The sequence below is a fragment of the Monodelphis domestica genome, chromosome 7 (assembly GCF_027887165.1).
Source record: "Monodelphis domestica isolate mMonDom1 chromosome 7, mMonDom1.pri, whole genome shotgun sequence".
NCBI classification, from domain to species: Eukaryota; Metazoa; Chordata; class Mammalia; order Didelphimorphia; family Didelphidae; genus Monodelphis; species Monodelphis domestica.
The window spans coordinates 192,616,754-192,638,820 of record NC_077233.1 but is presented as its reverse complement, the minus strand read 5'-3'; the positions used below and the strand labels follow the sequence as shown (position 1 = coordinate 192,638,820).

The 22,067-nt window shown below is 35.5% G+C and overlaps 1 protein-coding gene across 9 annotated transcripts in view; it reads left to right on the top strand.

Annotated features, from left to right (window-relative positions):
- Positions 1 to 22,067, top strand: part of SMARCA2 (SWI/SNF related, matrix associated, actin dependent regulator of chromatin, subfamily a, member 2) — a 208,252-nt gene that overhangs the window by 19,958 nt on the left and 166,227 nt on the right. For 5 of the 9 annotated variants that reach the window (XM_007498585.3, XM_007498587.3, XM_007498586.3 and 2 more), the window contains 3 exons: positions 1,499 to 1,831; positions 4,891 to 4,992; positions 12,617 to 12,866. In XM_007498585.3, the coding sequence (XP_007498647.1) occupies positions 1,499 to 1,831; positions 4,891 to 4,992; positions 12,617 to 12,866 (685 nt within the window). The remainder of the gene's footprint in view (positions 1 to 1,498; positions 1,832 to 4,890; positions 4,993 to 12,616; positions 12,867 to 22,067) is intronic. The other 4 variants (XM_056806218.1, XM_056806219.1, XM_056806220.1 and 1 more) reach the window with 1 other exon arrangement.

Here is a 22,067-nt window from a genome sequence, read left to right as displayed (position 1 = left end):
CAGTTTCTGTTCTCAAGGAGCTTACACTCCAATTGGGAGATACAACACAGAAAAAGAAGCAGAACTTTTTCTGCATCGGGGGATATTGACTGTACAGATGGACAAAAGTTGGGAAAAGTATGGCATGTTGAGTAGGGGGGACATTATTGGTGTAGTTTGGTTAGAAAATAGAGTATATAAAGGGGAATAGTGTATTTTAAGACTAGAAAGATTGGTTTCAGTCAGATTACAAGTGATTTAATAGATAGAGCACAAGACTTGCAGTCAGGAAGACTGAGTCCAAATTTGGCCCCAGATACTTAATATCTGTAAGACCTTGGGCAAGTCACTTGAACAAGTCTATTTCCTCAATTGTAAAACAGGGATAATAAAGTACTTGCCTCCCAGGGTTGTGATGATCAAGTGAGATGATATTTGTAAAGTGCTTTAAAAAGTGTCTGACATGTAGTAGGCTCTACATCATTATTATTATATTATTATTATTGAGGAGATTATATTTTATTGCCAACTGGCAACAAGGATCTGCTGAAAAATTTTAAACAAGAGAATGACATGGTCAGACCTGTGAATTAAGAATTTTATTTCAGTAACTTCGTGTCATACAGATTGGAGAAAGGTGAAATTGAAGAGAGAAAAATAAAATAAGATCTCAGCATTTGATTTTGCACAATAGAGAGAGATGATGAGGTAGCAATGTGGGTAAGGGGGAAGAGATGGATGAAGATTGGATTTTGGAAATGAAAATGACTTTGTATCTCATTTTTTCTCCATTGTAGAATTTACCTTGAATGCTTCCAAGTTTTAATTTATTTAAATGCTAAGCAGAAATCTTTGGGGAGCATACTATTTCTAGTTCCCTTTCTAAGGGTTAATTCTGATATAAGTAATTGTATGTATCTTGTCTCACTGAAAGTCTCAAGGACTTTGCATTATTAGTATATCCCTTAGATAAAGTCAGTTAATTGTTATCATATACTTTCCTTTCAGAATAGGCACACTTAAGTCATTTAATAAATTCTTGCCACATAAAAATGAATAAAAAATCTTTACGATAATATTTCTATTAGACAAAATTGCCAGGTGGGTCGGTTTATAAACAGGGCAAATAAATTTCTATTATATGTGTTTAGTGTCTTGTTTTAGGACTTTTACTGTGACTAATCAGAAACATTCAGGCATTCTATTGGGTGTTTAAATTTACCACCTTTGGGGTTGCTTTCAGCAATTCTATTCTTTTACCTCTGGACAGTATGGACACTTCTCATTCTGCTCTGCATGGCTTCCCAAATTTTGAAAATTATGTTTATTTTGTTTCTAACTTAGAGATTTATTTGTGTAGCCAAAAGCAAAACTACGATGTGCATACGATCATTTTCCTCAAAACTTTTCCTCTTAATAAGAATGTGTTAGTATAACTGCCTCTTGTATAAGCCTTCCAGAAAGGAACCTAAAATATATTCAATAGTAAGTCTATAATACCTTCTGTGCTTTATTTCAGGTTATATGTCTCCGCACCCATCTCCATTGGGAGCCCCAGAACACGTCTCCAGTCCAATGTCTGGAGGGGGTCCAACTCCACCCCAGATGCCACCAAGCCAGCCAGGACCCATGATATCAGGAGATCCTCAGGCCATGAGCCAACCCAACCGAGGTCCTTCACCTTTTAGCCCTGTCCAGCTGCATCAGCTCCGAGCTCAAATTTTAGCTTACAAAATGTTGGCCAGAGGCCAGCCACTACCAGAAACCCTGCAGCTCGCAGTGCAGGGGAAGAGGACGCTGCCTGGCATCCAGCAACAACAACCACCTCTTGTCAGCTTCAATCGGCCATCTGGTAGGTTAACATATAACTACGTACACAATGTATAGTTCAGTTGCAGAGAAGAAAGAGCATTAAGAGTACAGGGGAGGCTTGACTTAAAACATGTCACAAAACTAGTCCTAGAGAATTTTAGGGACACTGGCCTCCTCTGTTACTCTCAGCTCTCTCCTCCTTTGTCCTCTTAGTCTTCCAGCTTAGGTATCTCTACCTGTTCAAATTTGCCCTCATCAAAGGATCTAATCCATCCATTTATGTTATTATAACTGTCCAATAAAACAGGGAGTTCCCTTTCTCCAAAGATACTTGCATTTTCACTATAGTCTTCGTGGTCCTAATCAGAAGATTGGGGTATGGTGGGGTGGTGTGTTACTTAGCACTTCTGACCCCATAGCTGATCCTCTTCTTTATCTAGTCATAAATCCAGCACTGGACTTAGAGCCAGGAGACCCGGGTTTGAGTTCTAGTTCTTCTACTATCTAACTTTGTGACCTCAGCCAAATCTCCCAGTAACCTGTTGGCACCTCATTTTACTCTTCTGTAAAGTTGGCATAATGCCACCTGCACTGATTTCCTCTCAGAGATGGGGAGGAAATGAGATAGAGAATGATGTAGCATTTTACAAAGAGGCAGTACAACCCCAGAGCAGTGCTATGGAGCTGAAGGTGGAGAATTGGGTCTGGATCCTGCTTTGTCCTGTGGGCAAATCAAAGAAGCTCTTTGAGCCTTAGTTTTCTTGTTTGTAGATTTTGTTTATGGCTTCCTTCCCTAGTAATAGGAAAAAAGAAAAAGAAACAAATGCAATTAAGCAAACAAGTCAGGCCAGCAAACATCTGGCAGTGTATGCATTTATTTTGTACTTTGTTTATTCTGGTTACTATTGCTAGGTGCTGGGGACTCAGTGAAGACTCTGTGTGTGTGTGTGTGTGTGTGTCAGTGAGTATTTATTGAATGCCTACTATGTGTCAAGCACTGTATAAGTGCTGCAGATATAAAGAAAGGCAAAAGACAGTCCCTGCCTTTCACAAGCTCTCCTGGGGGAGATAGCAAACAAACATGTTCATACATTATATACAGTATAAACAGAAACTAATTGAAAGAGGAAAGGCACTAGACTCAAGAGGGGTCATGTAGAAGGTAGGATTTTTGTTGGAACTTGGAGTAAGCCAGGAGGTAAAAATAAAGAGAGAGAGAGAGAGCATTCCAGGCATGGGAAACAGCCGGGGAGGCGGGGGAGAGGGGGGGGACAAAACACTGAGCCAAGAATTGGAATGTTAGATGGGCAAGGAGAAAAGGATGACTGGATTGATGGACTGAAGGGGGAAAGGGGGCTCTAAAAGCTCACTACCAAGAAAAGGGGCATATATTTTGTGGTTATTTGGTGCCATGATTGGTTATAAAAATTAACCAGTTTGGCTATTGCCTTTCACTGTGGTTTGTATTTATGTTATTTTGATCATTGTGTATCTTGTTTTCTTGGTTAAGCTCATCACACTGCATCATTTAATACAAAATTCCCAGTGGTTCTATGAATTGCTCACATTTGTCTTTTCTTACAGTTCAGTATAGTCCATTACATTCATACACCCAGTTTGTTCAGCCATCTTTCCCTACATAGACATTTAACTTTGTTTTTGTTTTGAATAGCCACAAAAAAAGTGATGCTAGGCATATTTTGATATCTATTCTGTTCATTATTTCCTTGGAGTATATATGCCCAGCAGTGGGATGAATCAAATAATAATTTAGTGAATTTACTAAAATTATTCCAGAATATTGTTTTCCAGAATAGTTAGAAGTTCTGACCAATTAGTCATAAATTCACCAATAGTGTGTTAATATACCTCTCTTCCACCAGTTCTAACATTGATTATATGCATCTTTTATCATCTTTGCCAACTTGATTTACCAACAAATTTTTAAAGTCAAGTGAGTAATCTTTCCTTACTGTCTCCATGCCATCACTGGACTCCCCGTAATCTGATTTTTTACTTCTGTTATTACATTGGTACAGTTTCTTTCAGGTCATCAATGACCTTCTTCTTGACCTTCCAAAGATTTTTCCCCAGTTCTTATTTTCCTTGACATCTTCATAGCATTCAAGACTGTGGATACCCCCTTTTAGAACTCTCTTCTCCTTTGACACTGTCCTGATTTTCATTTCATCATTTCTTCTCTTTCCTTTTTTTCTGCTTCTATTTTCTCCATGTGAAGCTTAGTTTCCTCATCTCTGACCTTAGAGAATTGCACTAGGTGGCCTGAGCAGTCTCATTCCTAGCACTAAGAATCTTTGATTCCATGATCCTACTACAAGCAGTCACTTTATTTTCTTAACCATATTTTACATCATACTTTGGAATTTTGATAGCCTAAGGTCTCCTATAGAAAATCAAATTAATTTAGAATATTTTTTGTTTTTTTAATACATTTTAATGGCTATTAATTCAGTTAAAGTAATGTCTGGAGATCATATATAGAGTAATGTCTCAGTAGAAAACTGAAAATAGGATACTTTTGCTAAAGTTTTTTAATAATCCTCTTGAAGTAATAAGTCTTTTGGTGTGACATCATAATATCCAGTAATGAAGAATTATTATTTTAGTAAAAAAAATAACTAAATAACTTTTCAGGTCTTGTCCCTGATGAGTGTCAGCAGCTCTTTAATGAAATGTGGCCTTGTCTGCCTTGAGTTTCACTCAAGTAAAGCCCAGAGCTTTTCTTTTCATTTGGCTTTATTCATCCATTTGGAGACTGAAGCAATAGAGAGTAGCAAGGAGTTAAAAAGAAGGGTTTTTTGAAGAAGGTACGAATTCAAATGATTTTATTCACCATTTTTTTCAACACCCTTTTTTGTTATCTGTTATTTTTTAGTATGCTCAATTTAAATACACTTCATTACATTTATTTTCTACCCAGTAGAATACACTTAAATCCATATTTAATGCATAAAACTGTTATTTGCATAAATATCCTTGTGTGCCAGAAGGCAGAGTGTGATTTCTCAATGCATAGAAATCCTAGGCATGTAAGACTATGTATTTTAATAAGTTTATTTCCTTATTTCTTGAATTCAGGCATAGGGATGCATCCAATTGGCACACCTCCAGCGGGGCCAGGACAGACGTCAGGGATTCCAGGGCACACATCTACAATGACTCCTAAAACATGGGCAGAAGGTAAAGGAGTAGGCATTTCATTCTTCAGACAATTGAAGTTAAATTGTATGTAAAGGGTAATAGGAATTTGTTCACCACTTTAAAGTGTGGAGAAATGTATATCATTGATCAGTCTGTGCATTACTTGAGAAGAAGAGAGATCTCCTTTCTGCTGTTAGGTAGTTACACATGAACCATTTCAGCACAGAGTACAATCAGGAACAAGCCTGAAAACTGATGGGGAGGTTGTGTCGTCATTAGCAATAGTTACTTGGAGCCAGCTCTGTAGTCCACTATTTTCCTAGCTGTTGTAAATGGAAGTTGTCACAAAAAATGGAACAAGAAACATAGGTGAAACAGTATACATATAGGTAATATTGTAAACACATTTATATTTAGTTAGAAACCAAAATTCCTTTGATGATGAATAAATCAAGTTTGTATCAGATTATCAGAGAATACATGAAATCAAGTGCTGATAAGCAGATTTCTATATCTATAGTGTTTCTTTTCTTTTCTTTTCTTTTTTAAAAAAACCCTTACCTTCCAGCTTGGAATCAAGTTGATTCCTAGGCAAAGAACAGTTAGGGCTAGGAAATGGGAATTTAAGTGACTTGCCCAGGGTCACACAGTTAGAAAATATCAGAATTCAAACTTGAACCCTTGATCTCCCACCCTCAGGCTTGGCTCTCTGTCCCCAGAGGCACCTAGCTGCTCCCAATATTGCATCTTTTAAAATTGGCCCCATTAATATTCACCCAGGAAATACTGGTTCATGTAGTAACAGAATTTGCCCAAAACTATGGGCCTCTCTTCCCTCATCAATCTCCTTATGGAGATAGCCCATAAATTTTGAATTAAGTTAATATATTTTTCTACCTGACATAATTTATCACTTCTTGTCCCAGAGGATTTAAAATGGACTCCATTTATACTCCAGCAAAAGACTTGGACTGGAGAAGACAGAACAAAAATGGCAAATAGAGAACTGCTACACAAAATAATTAGGAAGATATTGAGAGCTTTTAACTGGCCTTGATCAGATCTCCAGCACCGGATGATCTGCTTCCTAAGTGATAACAATAACAGATATTGATACAGTGTTTTTAAGTTTTCAAAGTATTTGGCAAACATTATGTTAGTTGAGCCTCCATAACATAACTTCTGAAGTAAACACAAAAATATTATCCCTATTTTTATAGACTAAGAAACAGAGACTTTGAGATGCTACAAACTTGCTTGGTTCTGCATTAGCTACTAAGGGTCAGAGCTGACATATGAACCCAGCACTCTATTACACCATACTGCTTCTTGATCTTTGAAAGATCACTTGGGTTGGGGCAACTAGGTGGCTTAGTAGATTGAGAACTGGACCCAGAGACAGAAAATTCTAGGTTCAAATCTGGTTTCAGATACTTCCTAACTGTGTGATCCTGGACAAGTCACTTACCCCGCCATTGCCTAGCCATTACTGCTCTTCTCCCTTGGAACCAAAATATAATACTGATTCTAAAATTGATGGTAAAGGTTTAAAAAAAAGAAAAGAAAAAAATCTCAGTGGGGGAAAAATAGAAGTGCCACAGGATTATAGAAGGTCAGTATTCCAGTTTGCAAAAAGGAAACCTATAATCCACTGAGCTTGATATAAATACCTGCAAAATTCTGGGATGTATTATTAAAGGAATGGTTAGTGACTTTCTAGAAAGGGAAGCATAGATTTGTGGTTCTGACATGTACAGGTAATGCTTTATTCATCTTAATTCTTTTGGGGTGTTAGGGGGATAACTATAAGATGGGTAGAACAGAAGAGCACTGTAGATGGAGATTACCTAGATCTTAGCAAAGCCTTTGACAAAGTTCCTTGTGTTAGTGTATTCAAAAACAAGATGGAGAGAAAGGCACCTGGTTAGATACATTTAGAAATGTTTCACTGGCTAAATCTAAAGGAAAATCATTAATTATTCAGTGCCGGTTTGGATTGAGATATTTAGTGGATGTTCAGGGAGCAATGATTGACCCTACATTGTTGGCACATTTTTGTAATGGTTTGCATAAGGGTGCACATGGCATATTTATCAAATTTTAAGGTGACATGAGTCTTGGAGGGATAGTTAGCACATTGGATGATATAGTTAGGGCCTCCAAAACTTTTGATGGGTTACATCTGTGAGCTGAATTAATTAAGAAGAAATTTAAAAGGGATAACAGTTGTATACATCTTGTTATTGTTTGTTGTTCAGTTATAAAAGTTGCGTCCAACACTTTGTGACCCCATTTGGGGTTTTCTTGGCAAAGATACTGGAATGGTTTGCCATTTCCTTCTCCAGTTCATTTTACAGCTGAGAAAACCATGACAAACAGGGTTAAGTGGATGCCCAGGGTTAAACTACTAGAAAGTGTCCGAGGCTGAATTTGAACTCAAGAAGATGAGTCTTCCTGACTTCAGGTCCAACATTCTGTCCACAGTGCCACCTGGCTGCTTTGAGTTCCCCTCAAAACCAATTGCATCCACAAATATATCATGGGAGAACTAAAAGTCTAAAAATGATCTGGGGATTTTAGGACACTGCAAGCTCAATGTAAGTCAACAGTGTAATATAACAACTAAAGAGGCTAAATGCATTAAATTATTAAATTAAATTGCATTAAAAGACATATAGCATCTGGGACTGGAAAGAAGATCGTTTCTTCACTTTGTTGTGCCTGGGCAGATCATACAGGGAATACTGGACTCAGTTCTGGGTGGACATTTTGTGAAGGACATTGTTAAAGTGAAAAGTGTCCAATGAAAGGATGTTCAGGGTTGTGAAATACCTTTATATGATGCCATGAGAAAAATGATGAAAGGATCTGTGAATGCTTGGCATAGAGAATAAAAGACTTAAGAAGGGGAACATAGGAGAAGAGGTTCTTAATTTTTTGTGCCATATATCCCTTTGACAGTCTGATGAAGTCTACAGATCCCTTTTTTAGAATAAAGTTTTAAAATGCATAAAAGAAAATACCAAAGATTATAAAGAAATCAATTTTATTGAAATACAATATCAGAATTAAAAAAAAAAAGTTCACATGTCCTAGATTGAGAAACCTTGATAGAGAGTCATATGGAGCGTTAGATTCCTCCCTCTACCATTATGTAGATAAGAATATTGAGTCCCAGACAGATTGTGACTTCCTTAAAGTCACCCCAATAAAAAGTATTAGAGGCAGGTTTTGAACTGAAGACCTCTGGTTCCACAGGCACTGCTTTGAAACACTATCAACAAGAATTTATAGTTATTGTCTAGGAGAAGAACGAGTCTTGTTCTTTTTAGTCCCAGGGCAGAACAACAAGCCATGGATTATAAATTATACAGAAGCAGATTTAGGTCCAATGTAGGGGAAAACTTTCTAAAAATTAGAGCTGTCCAAAAGTAGAATAGATGCCTCGGGAGGAGGAAAAGGTTCTCCTTTGTTGGACTTTTTCCACTTGGAGAAATTAGAAAAGGCTTATGTCTTCTGGCATAGGTTCAGTTAGGTGGCCCTTGCGAAGCCTTCTAGTGTTGAGATTCTATTAATATTTTCTCATTTTATTCCAGGAATTTCAGAGTACAGAATTCCATGTTTCAAATTTCTCTAGCTCTTTGCCATAAGGGTGAGTCAGCAGGATAAGGATTTTTATATGGCAGCCAGCTGGCTTAGAAAACTACCCATCCATGATAGATGGATTTTAGGGTCAACAAAGGAAAATAAACAGATTCCCCAAAACACAACAGATTTTTTTCATTTAACAAGCATTTTTTCTTCCTTCTACGTCCACCACCCCCTTACAAAAGAAAAATCTTGAAAGAAATATGTATAATAAAACGAAACAAAAAAAATCCAGCATTGGCAATATCCAAAAATATATGTCTTTTTCTGTGTCTTAATGTCTCTCAGAAGGTGAGTAGCCTGATTCTTCATTGGTCCTCTAGAATCATGGTCGGTCATGGCTTTGATCAGAATTGTCAAGTGTTTAAAAGTTGTTTTCTTTATAATGCTATTGTATAGATTGTTCTACTGGTTCTTTTTACTTAACTGCATCAGTTTATACCAGTCTTCCCAAATTTCTCTGAAATAATTTCTGTCATTTTTAATGGAAAAATATGATTCCATTACATTCATTTACCATAAATAGTTCACTCATTCCTCAACTGATATTCACCCTTTTAATTTCTAGTTCTTTGCCACTTCAAAAAGAGCATCGGTAACATTTTTTGGTTGTATTTAGGGCCTATTCATCTTTCTTTCATCTCTTTGGGTTAAGGCCTAGACATATTTCCATGGGGTAACTTTTGGGGCCTAGTGTCACATTGATTTTTAGAATGGCTATTCCAATTCATAGTTTCACCAAGATAGCATTAGTGCATCTGTTTTGTCCCTGCAAAATTTGTCATTTTCATTTTTATTTCTTTGTCAATCTGGTGGAACCTCAGAGTTTCTTATATTTCATTTCTCTATTTTTTTAGTGATTTGGAACATTTTATCATATGGTTATTGTTAGCTTGATTTTCTTCCTTTGGAAAGTCCATATTCTTTTCCCTTGATGATTTCTCAGTTGGGTAATGGCTCTTACTCTTGTAAATTTGATCATTCCCCTATACATCTTGGAAATGAGACTTATCAGAGAAACTTTCAGCAGTTTATTTTTTAACAAGTTAACAATTTTCCTTCTACTTTTATTTACATAATAATAGATTAATTCTAGGTTATGTTTCCTTAAATTAATACAATTCTAAAATTAGAGAAGTGAATACACCTAAAAGAACATTATAAGATACTGTTTCATTTGTACTTTTTACTGGCATCACTATTAACAGGAAGAAACCCTAAACAAGTCAGCACAATCACATGTAATAACTAATATGTGTAATATGGCTTCATTTGTAGCAGTTTCATGTCTATTTTCTTTGTGACATATATCCCAGTTTTGTAGAAAAAAATACTATGAGAGTTATATTTTCATCCAATTCTCATACTAGGTTTTAGAAATCTGAATTAAAAAAAATATTATATATGGCGCCATTAGGTATATCAAACATACAGTTTTCGCTTTTCTAATATGATTTCAGGGTAGCTAGGTAGCACAGTGTATAGAGTGCCAGACCTGGAGTTGGGAGGAACTGAGTTCAAATATGGCCTTAGATGCTTCCTAACTATGTGACCCTGGGCAAGTCGCTTAACCCCATTAGCCTAGTACTTGCCCTTCTGTCCCAAAGATGTCACTGAAAAGAAAGTAAGGGCTTAAAAAATTATATATATGCACACATATGTATACTATGTATGTATATATGTGTATATATACACATAAAACGAGTGCCACTTGCTTCTTGGAAATGTTATAAGGATTTATTAAATCACAGGTTTAGAAAAGACTTTGGAAATCATGCGGCATTTATCTCCCTTCCTGTGGACTGGGTCATATCTAAACCATGCCACATAGAGGAAAATCTGTCCTATTTAAAAGTCCTCCAAGGAAGAAAACTAAGACTTTCCTCGGCAACTCATTTCAATGCTTAACAGCCCTGAGGTTTAATGTTTTTTATACTGCTTTGCTATATACATGGATGAAAGAAGCCATAAGTATAAAGCATCACAAAAAGTGTGTGTGTGTGAGTGAGTGAGAGAGAGACAGACAGACAGACAGAGAGAGAGAGAGAGACAGACAGAGAGAGAGACAGAGAGAGACAGAGACAGAGACAGAGAGAGACAGAGAGAGAGAGACAGAGATAGAGATAAAAGCTTACTTTCAGGGGAAAAATGCCTCAAAATCTCTTTCTAATAACAGTGTTGTCATTGCCAATACATTTCTTAGTGCTGCAGATTTTGGGGGGAGAACATAAGAAAAAAAAGAGCTAAGAAATAAAGAGGTAACTTGGGCATACCTTTGCCATTATGCCGTTTTTCACCTAATATTTTCTTGGCTTTCCTAGGCATAAGGATATATAGTTAAGAAAATGTTTTATTTTCCTTTGGTACTCTACTCCAGTTTGTAACAACCTTTTTGCCACAGTTCTTCCTTATGACTTGTGACATTGGCACTAATTTAAGTCCATTTCAAAAGTGGTTCTCAATGGAGATTGAATAAGTGCACAGTTTTAAAAAATAATAGGTTTTAAATTATTATGTTTAATCACTACATCAGCCTTCATTATTCTCTTCTTCAGTCTCTAAAAGTATGAATAAATTTTCTGGCTGGTCTTGCTCAAGAGATCTATGAAGAACTTGGAGAAAGAAATGTATTAGTTTTCAAAATGTGAATACCCACCTTTGAATTATTTTATTTATTCATGATAGGCTCACTTAAAATTTTTAGAATTTATAAATAGATAAAATGCACTTAAGATGAAAGGCAGGCAGAAGAAAAAAATTCTTCCTTTGACCCTTCCTTAATAGTTAGAATTTACTTCCACTTTACTTTTACACATTTTTTTAAAAATAAATTTTATTGGCATCCTTTTTATAGCATGATAGTTTCTCCCAATATCCCTCCTGTATCTCAGAGAAAGATCCCATAAAACAAATAGTATCTTTTAAAGGCAAAATTATAAAAATTAAAAGAAGAGAAAAAATTAGCATAACTAACTTATCAATGTATTGAAAAATGAAAACACAATGAGCAATACTTCTTACACATTGTTTTTACATAAAACTCAAGGAGTTTAATTAAATATAGGATCTCAGAATGTTTGCCCTTATGAATACACTTTTGTGTTGACCTCCTGGGAGAAAAATCTTTCTTTCATACCTTAATGCTTGATAATTTTTTTTAAAAAGAGGAATCTTAGTAGATTTTTTAAATCCCTTATCTTCAGCTTTAGAAGCAATACTCTGTATTAGTTCTAAGGCAGAAGAATGGTAAGGACTGGGCAAAGGGGATTAAGTGGCTTGCCCAGGATCACACAGCTAGGAAGTGTCTGAGTCTAGATGTGAGCCCAGGACCTCCCATCTCTGGGCCCGGCTCTCAATCCACTGAGCCACCTAGCTGTCCTCCTTAATAGATTAAGAAAAAGTTACACTGAATATTTTTGGATACTTTTTGTGACAATGTTATGATATACATATGTGTATATATATGTATATATATATGTATTTAAAAGTCCAACATATATTTACCTTTAAATGTTGATTTGTATTTTAGAGAGCCAATAAAAAAGGAATGAGTTGATTTGCCTTTAAAAATACATGACCTAATCATATTTGTAATTCTGATTACAAAGAAACAAAACTCTATTAACAGAATTCTTGGAAATTAGTACTGAATTATTTAAGGAAGGAGTGCTCTACACTTCACTCTGCAGATATGAGGGTAACCTCCACATTTGTTCCATTTGCTGCCCTACAGATCCCTATTTACTTTAGCATTGGGTGTACCTTCATTTTTTTTAACCAATTCATTCAATTCCAAATAAGTTTGTATCATCAGTAATTTTTGGTTCACTTTCTGGTGGACTCATTGATGAACTGCTATTTTCCTGTAGGGGCAGAGATCAGACTTTGTTTTTAAAGTTGAAGATAGTTGCCCTTCTTGCTTAATAAATAAGCAGGACTATTATTATTATTACATTTGAAAGAACTAAGGTTAAGTCTCTGATTGTTATTATTACGAAGTTTTTAAATTTTGTAGGTCAAGCGCCAGATATGAATGTTCCAAGTACCCCACAAAAGCTTGCAGTTCCACCTCCAAGTGGAAGGCCTTCACCAGCCCCTCCAGCTGCTCAGCCTGCTGCTGCCCTGCCTGGACCTTCTGTGCCACAGCCAACCCCTGGACAGCCTTCACCCGTTGTTCAACTACAACAAAAGCAGAATCGGATCAGCCCCATTCAGAAACCACAGGGACTGGATCCTGTTGAAATACTCCAGGAGAGAGAATACAGGTAAAAATTAAAATTAAGAATTCAAATGAACAATAATAATATAAATAACCCATATTTTAAAAAAATAATACTTGATGGTTTACCAAGTACCTTAAATCTATTATCACAGTTGATTATTATAGCACCTTGAAAGTTCCCCATTTTACAAGCAAGACACAGGTTTAAAAGTTAAGGGATTTACCTGGTCTTACACAATCAATTATTTGAATACAATTTCTTTGGCTCCCAAATTGGCACCACTACGTACTAGCCCCTTTTATTTACTTTTAGAGAACTTGTATTTTAACATGTTTTCATAAATGTAGCTGTTGGTTACTATCTTTTTTTTTCATTTTATGGTGACCAAAGAAGGAAGTGAGGGAAGAAGCATACTGTTACTGAAAATATTTGACAGAGCCCTGTTGCAATGAATAATAGAAATGAATACTAGTAATAGCTTAAATTTACAGTGTTTGGTCATCATTTTTGCAATATCCTTTGTTAAGTCAATGAACATCCCATAATCAAGTCATTAGGGCTGCATTCTGAAGTGTCTATTATCTTCCTTAGTTTTGAAAATTGGTATCTTTGTCCATCTCCAGTACTGTGTTAGCTTTCTCAATTTCCATGACTTTTTGGTGATCTCTGGCAGTAGTTCTTTTCAAAACCTTGGAGATATATCTATCTGTCCAAACATGATGATTTGAATTCCCTTTGATCATCTTGGAACTTCCCTGCCATTATTTCTTCTTCTTGAGTTTTTTTAGTTCCCTCTTAGTAATTTTAGACTCATCTTTACCAATCTGAAAAGTGTTCATCTCTTGGCAGACAAACCAGAAGCAAAAGAGAAACAGAATAGTTTTCTTCACTTATCCCCAAGTGTCCTATCTACCTTCGAACTGTTGTCTAATCCAATCCTTGATCTTCTTGCCTTCATTACAGCTAAAAAAGACTTTTTGGCGGGATTATCATTAGAATTTATAAAAAGCCTTAACATTCTCAGCTTTAGTTTTCCTGACATTTGCTTACAGAAGCATGCTACTTTTGTATTCATTCCCAAGTTATCCGAGTAAGTTCCCACCTTCTATTTAAGTCTTTTAAAAATTCTAGCTGGCTGATAAGTTCACTTCAGAACAACATTCATCTTTTCATACAGTTCTTCCTGTTTTTCTTCATTAGAATTATTTATGTTTTATGTCATAGGAATTCCTCCCATCCCTCTTGAGTCAGTTTCCCTTATAGAAAATTAGGTTATAAGATATTTCAATCGTTTCTCTGAGCTCTTTATTTCACCTTTTACTGCTAATTCCCTTTCTTAGTCAGATTCAGAAGATCAGTTCCCTCATTTTATCTGCTTCCTGAAAAGTGAAATGATCAGCAAGCCAAGTGAAAAACGTCTCAAATTACTGATTTTTAGCAGAGAGAACTCCCTCTGGTGTCCTCAAAGTTAAAGCCTCCCATCAGATCCTGCCTCTTACCTAGTTTTGAGAGCTATTTGTGCCCATGTACTACCCCCACAATATTACTTTCTTTCCTTCTTTGATCATCACTCAAAAGTACTCCACCATCATCTCTCCTAGAATTAGTTCACGAATTTTCACACAAGAGTGTGTTATTTTAATATATATGGCATCTTCATCATACCTTTTATCTAATCTGCACATTTTGAATAATATAGCTATGATTTATTTGATATATTCCTGGCATAGGTCACATTATATTCACTCTTTGTACTCCTGAAATAAAATTGATCACCAAATTATAGATCGATAAATATGGCAGAGTGATATGAATTTCATTATTAAATATAAACTTATTTTGTTATTTATAATATATTTATCACTATACTTATTAAATATATTTTATTGAATAGTAAATTTTTCTATATTTATTACATACTATCACATAGTTAAGTGATATTCAATTATACATTATATTAATAAATTTTGCCAATATATTAATATTACAAAAATATAATTTTCATTGTTTTATTTGTTTTTCTATTTACTCATATACTAAAGTGTATTATCGTAAACTTTCTACTTTATCACTTTTGGATTTTTTCTTTCCTTAGTTTTATCTTTTGGGGGATGTTATGTAATCTGCCCAGGTGCGCATTATTAGCCTTCTTTTGGGGTTTGAGATAGTGCCAGGATTTTAATGCTTACAAGAAACTCACTTTTAACGTCATTTGGAGAATAAAGTGCTATGTTGATCTTAATGAATGGCCCCAAATGCATAATGTACAGCATTACATGGTATAATTTAAAGCTAGTCTAATGTGTAAAAAGCCTTTTTTCCCCTCCAATCCTGCATTAATAAAAAATTGTAGCTGTCAATGTCTTTTAAATCATGAGTTCTGAGGATTGTGTGAAATGGTTCTTCTTTATTCTTTTATTACTCAACAAATGTCTCCCTTTTTATAAAGCTGTTTTGCTTTTGAAAGGATTAATCTAAGCAGTAGCCTTTCCATATCGTGTGATGGTCCTTTGCCACAACTATGGTCATTATCCACCCCTGGCAGAAGGATCAGTTTGCATTGGCAACATTACACGGAGAATCTTTACTCTTCTTTGGTAGTCATGCAATAGCCAGTTTCTGCCTAGATGAAGATAAATTGCTCAGTAGTAGAGATTAATTAAATGTATTCTTTAAAAAAAAAGTTAGATTTAGTACCTCAAGCATTTGTGAGAGGCAGCTAAGAATCCTTTTCCTCTTTGGTCCTCTTATGATTGAATGACTGTATAGCCTTTAGCATTTTTTCCAATAGACTCAAAGAGGCTGATGCATCTTTATCATCTCACTGAGACTCAGGGCAAAGTTTAAGTGATCCCTCTTTTGCAATTGGAGACATTTACTTTGGGCAAAAATTATGCCAGAAAGTTCTTTTAAAATGATCATTTCTTTACATTGAGAAATACTACTTAACTTTGTCTAGAATAAGTAAAAGAAAATTGTAAGAATCTTTTCTTAATTAATTTGCTATATTCAACAGTTGTATAAAGAAAATATGGTATAGGAATATTTCTTGCTGCCTGTTGGATCATAGATTTGGGGATCACAGGGACACAGATTTAGACAATGAAAGCTACAATTAATATAGTAGGAAATCATTTTAGCAAACTGATAGAAAGGGAGAAATGGGGGGAGCTCATGAAACTAATAGCAGGAGAAGGTCCAGTAAATTCCCTACAGTTGCCTATATAGGGAACATCCACAATCATGAGCTTGTTCTGTGGGTGGTAGAAGTTTCCCTAAGCCAACAGAAGAAAGGCTTTTTTTTTTTTTAAGGAGTGAGGGTTCTTTGTCTAGAAACTGGCCACTTATTCCATGCTTGGGTGTTACATAACACAATAGAATCAATAAGGGGACTCTGCTGGTGGTACTCAGGCAATGGTCACTTTATGTCTCCTCAAACTGTTATCCCATACAAGTGGTCCCTCACATTCCCTCCATCTCTCCTATCCCAGGGTTTAGAAGATTCCTTTAAGATTATCTCTTTTCTCTGGCCCTTTTATGATGCAACTGGATAGATCACTCCTATTTGTTCTCCTTTGGAGGCATTCCATGAAAATGAAGCTCTTGCATACATAACTGGAAAGTGTTTGCTTACTTAGCAAACACTGGTTGTTTTGCTTTCCCGAAATTAATATTCAAACTGTCATCCTGCAGTTCTTGGTATAGATAGATTATAAATTTCTTGTTCTCATAAGGATTTATTTTAGAATGCAATCATTGATAAGTTCGGTCTTATTTTATACTCTCTCAGGGTCTGGTATGAGAACAAGAACATTCTGGTTTATGGGAGAAAAATAAAGCAAGATTCCCTTTGATTTTTGTCATATCCCGATTTCTATTGATATACTAAAGTGACTTCTCAGAAATGACCAAGCAGTCCCATTATAGGCAGAGTGGCCCAGAATATCATGTCGAGGCCCCCCATCCCCCACCCCAAGTGTTCGCCTGCTTGCTACTAGAAGGAACAGAATGTACCAGTGTCATTTTCTGTACAAATAACTCTCCTACAGGAATCATAAACTTCTCCTCTGGACCTGAACAAATATCTGTTGCCTTTAATGGAACTCCCTTTCTTGCCAGAGCAGTAACCTCTCTTGATTTACTGTGCAATCTGTATGAAAAACCTGACTGACCTAATTCTGTTTCAATTTTCTGTACTCCTGAGGAGGCTAAATGAGTCTCCTGCAGTTATGCAGTATTACATCCTTGTTGTTGTTTCAGGAAGTTTAGAATCTGGAATCTCTTTATCAGACTACCTGCTGTATTCCATTGATGGTAAGATGAAATTGTCTGGAGAAGAGCATTACTTAAAATGAAGACTTCTATTAACGACAGGAAAAAAATACCCAGTCCTTTCCCGAAGAGGAGGATTTTTTCATGGCATGACATAATAGAGAGGGCCCAGGACTGGGAATTGGCATGCCTGGGTTGGAATCCTGCTTCCACCATTTATTTTCTGTGTGACTCTTTAAGAGAATCGTTTTACATTTAGGAACCTTAGTTTCCTTCCCTGATAAAATAAGCACAACACTCCTAAGGTGGCTCTGAGGAAAGTGCTTTGCAAAGTGCTGGGTAATGTTTATTACTGCTATTATCTCCCAGAGCCCTTGCTCAGATACCTCATCTTAGCATGTAGGTCACCCTGGCTTCTGGAAGGCTGTGCCAAGGAAGCACAGCCTTGGCAAGGTCCACGCAGCTTGGTGTGGTCCCAGTGACAGAGTGTTCTTGCTGTTCTAGCCCCAGCTTAACTAAGCACAGAGGGTTTTGTAAGAGCGGGTTGACCACAAGGTGATTAGTGCTGTGGCCATGGGGCTCAAGCTTGTGAAATCCCCTTCTCCAGTGACCCTGGTCTAGTGCTTAGGAGGGGGGAGGGAAGACTTAAGAACGACATGGATTGCAACGAAACACAAATACCAAAGTAACTACAGCATAGAGTGTCAGACACAGTTAGGAGGACTTTGTCTGAAGCCTCATCTCACACACACAGGAGCTGTGGGATGCCCTGGCAAAACACCATGTCTCTGTTTCCTCACCTATCAAAAGAAGAGGCTGGACTCAGTGGCCTCTTAGGTACTTTCTAGGCTTAAATCTGTGAATCTATAATCCTATGTTGTAACTACTAAAGGAACTGCATTGCATTCGCATTGAGATACTTTACTATACATAAATAAGAAGTTGCATTTAAATGGAAGTGGGGCTCACAGGTTCTCCTTGGAGAAGCAAATGAGGCACTTGGCAAAGTTGTCATTTTGTCTTAAGTGGTACCCTTGGTAAGCAGAACAATCACCATAAAGGTAACTGGAGATTTTGACTAACATCTGTTAAAAATGGATGAAGAAGGTAAAGTCTACCAAGAACAATATCTAAAAACATCTAAAACAAGTCAGAAAATACTTTGGCGACTTGTTGACTTAAATGTGAAGATGACCATAGGAAAAATGCTAAAAACATTTTGGAAATTAGGATTCAGGATTAAGAAACATAAGAGATAAAAGTATTTTATTACTTATATATCTATAAAAATATATATACATAAGCTGATATATTTTGATTTTTTCAAGAATAGAATAAAAACGAATTAGCATATTGTCAATTTGTTAGTCATTTCAGGTTTTTCTTTTTATATAGTTAGATCATTGATGGGTCAAATTCAATATCAAAAGAAAAGATGAAAAAAACACTATGCAGTTACACTAGTTTAGGCCTACCTAAACAAACTACCAACTTTGAGGAATGGGAAATGAATTTTAAAAAGACAGACAATATTGATTATACAAAATGAAGATGATTTTGCACAAACAAAATGAATACAACTAAAATTACCAGGGAAGTATATAAGTAGAAAGAAAAATTTTGTAACAAATTTTTCTGAAAGAAGTCCCATTTCCAAAATATATAAAGAATTGATTCAAATTCATAAGAATAAGAACCATCATCTAATGAATAAATGATTGAAGGATAGGAACATACAACTTTCAAAGAAAAAAATCCAAACTATCAGTAGCCCTTTGGAAAAAATGGTCAAAGACACTAGTAATTAGAGAATGAAAATATATCACTTGTGAAATTGATTATCTTATACATATCATATTTGCAAAGATGACAAAAAAGAACAAATGACAAGTGTTGGAAACACTGAGTGAAAGTCACATTAATGTACTGTTGATGGGTGTGAATTCTAGAAAATAATGTAAAGTGCTGCCCCCAAAACTTTTTAAATGCTGCTATTGCTTTGAATTGGAAATCGTGATGATAGACCTATGCTCCAAAGGGACAAAAAAAAAAAGAGGAAAATGATCCATATGTAGAAGAATAGGTTCAGCAGCTCTTTTAGTAATAATATGGAATGAGAAACAAAGGGCATAATCATCAATTGGAGAATACATTAACCAATTGTGGAATGTCAATGGGATAGAAAGACATAAAGAAAGGCACATGGATGACTTTAAAGAAATCTGGGAAGACTCATCTGAACTAATGCAAAATGAAGTGAGAAAAATAAGGAGAACAATGTATATAGTAGCAATACTAAAAAAACAACCAATGAACAACTTTTAAAGACTTAAGAATTTTTATCAATTCAGTTACCAGCTATGATTCCAGAGAACTGATAATAAAGCTTCGTATCTACCTCCTGACAGATGAAGAATTCAGGATGTTGAATGAGATATTTATTTTTTGGATATGGCCGATGCAGGAATGCATTTTGTTTGACTTGCATATTTGTTACAGGAGTTTTCTTTTTCTTTTTGTGTGGATGGGGTGGTAGGAAGGTGAGAAAAATTATTAATTGAAAAATACATAATTTAATAAAAATTAACTATATTATTTATTATTAAGATCACTTTTTAGAGAAGTTCAATTTTATATATAAACTAATTGTCTCAAGGATTATATTAATACACTCTAGAAATTAATTGCTTAGAAACACTCAAAATCTCATGGCCAAGTAAAGAGACATTGCTAATAAGGATAACAACTGTTTAGAATATTATCGCAAATTCTATCTATATGCGTGTGTGTGCTTTGTTTTTACATGGTTGTTTGAATATTGGCACCTCCATTAGACCATGGATTCTTTGAGAGCAGAGATGGTCTTTTACCTTTCTTTGTATCTATCATATAGTAGGTACTTACTAAATGTTTATTGATTAATTCACTGCAAAACATTATGAAGAGGGAACAGCTGAGTCACTCTGTGAATTGAGAGCCAGACCTAGAAATGGGAGGTCCTGGGTTCAAATGTAGTCTTAGACACTCTAGCTGGGTGGCCCTGGGCAAGTCACTTAACCCCCTTTGCCTAGCTCTTACTGTTCTTCTACCTTAGAACCAATAGAAAATATTGATTCTAAGACAGAAGGCAAGGGTGAAAAGAAAAACCAAACATTATGAAAAAGGTAGTGGAAGACAATGAGCAATACAATTTCACAGAACAGTAAAAATTGATACAATGAAAATGATCCTGAAGAGAGCTAAGTATGAGAGGCAACTAAGTTATCCTAAGACTATTTTTAGGCTAAACTGAAAGACAACAAAAGAGATATAAAATGGAGCAAATTTACAGGCACTTCTCTAATGTGCTCTTATAAACAATGTAGAAATACTCACTGTTGATAGTAGTAGAACCATCATCTATGAAATTTAACACTAAAACACTTAATGTGTTATATGAAGAGAATGAAATTTCACCTAAAAATAAAGTCAAGAAAAATGATCAAATCTGACAGTAGGACCTTCAATAACCTGAGAAATACAGTACTTTATTAATTTGGCCTCACTGATGAAGATAATCATTACAATGAAAAAAAAATCATAGTCTATGCACTGGCTTGTCCATGTCCTTCTGGAAATTATTCAGCAGAGTTTCTACCCAACGTTCTAGGTATCCTCTTGTTCTCTTGACATTGTATGGTTACCAGAGAAGCACATAAACTTTGCCTTGCTTCACTCTTTTTCTCACTGCCTAACTGCTCCACCCATTTTAAGGTAATATATCTCACTGATAACATTTTTTTTACACTGTGTGTATTATTCTCTTCTTGTTTCACCCCCATGGTGTACCTTCCCATTGCCTTCTAGGCCACCCTCAGCTTAAATTTTTCATAAACTGTTGCATTTGATGACTTTTAACCAGCTAGTATACTTAAATTTCTACAAGAAATGTTGGCCTTTGTTATAAGGAGAAAATTGGAGGTCTTTAAAAGGTATGTGCAATTTTTACAAAGGGAATTTAATTTGGCTCACTCTTCTCAACATGTTCAACTCTAGGCCTAATTTATTATCCATGTACAATCTTTCTTTCTAAGATAAATGTATGTTCATGGAGCAACTCTATAGGTTGGCCATGCAACTGTATGTCTGGGCAAAAGGCAATCAATCAACAATCATTTATTAAGTAATTGCTATGTGCCAGGTAGTACAGTGTGTTCTGGAATTCTTCATTTATTGGTTTTTCCCACATGTCAGGTTAAGCCAAATAGTTTTGAATGAGTATGGATGTGATTTAGAATCCCTATAGCATTTTGAAATTTGACTCATCCATCATATTCTTACTTGCAACTGGAACATCTGGAGAACTTCACTACCTGCAGGGATTTTGCTATGGACAGGTTCCACGATGGTAGCAACCACACACCTTTCTTTAACAAGTATGCATCTCCTTGCCCTCTGCCTTGCCCAGTATTAATGATTCCCCTTTTCTATAATTCTTGATGTTGACATGCGAATAAGTGATACTTTATTGGAGGGAGAGCTTTAAGGTTGTTTTTTCCTTTTTCTGTAGCCAAACAATAAGCATAATGGGATCATTTATCTCAGGTACCTTTTAGTTTAGTTGCATGATTGTAGAGTACAGAGTTGTGGCCTGCCATAGAATATCATTTGCAAAAAACTTTCTTTTCCTTTTATCAAGTTATGCCCTTGACATGAGTCAGTTAGTCTTATAATTTTGTAGAGATGAAAAAAATAGGTATTTACTAGATATTTCCCCAGAAGTTATCTATGATTTCTTTTGATTGATATTTTATTCAGAAATTCTGGACAATTTTCTTAAAATATTATTTCTTGCAGTGTTCAGGGTATTTTTATTAGCTTGTCATGTTTTTCTGAGGGAATTAGAACCCTAAATTTTTCTCTATACATCCTATCTTTCAGATCATATTATATATGTATAATTTATGTACATATAGTTAATATGTGTCCATT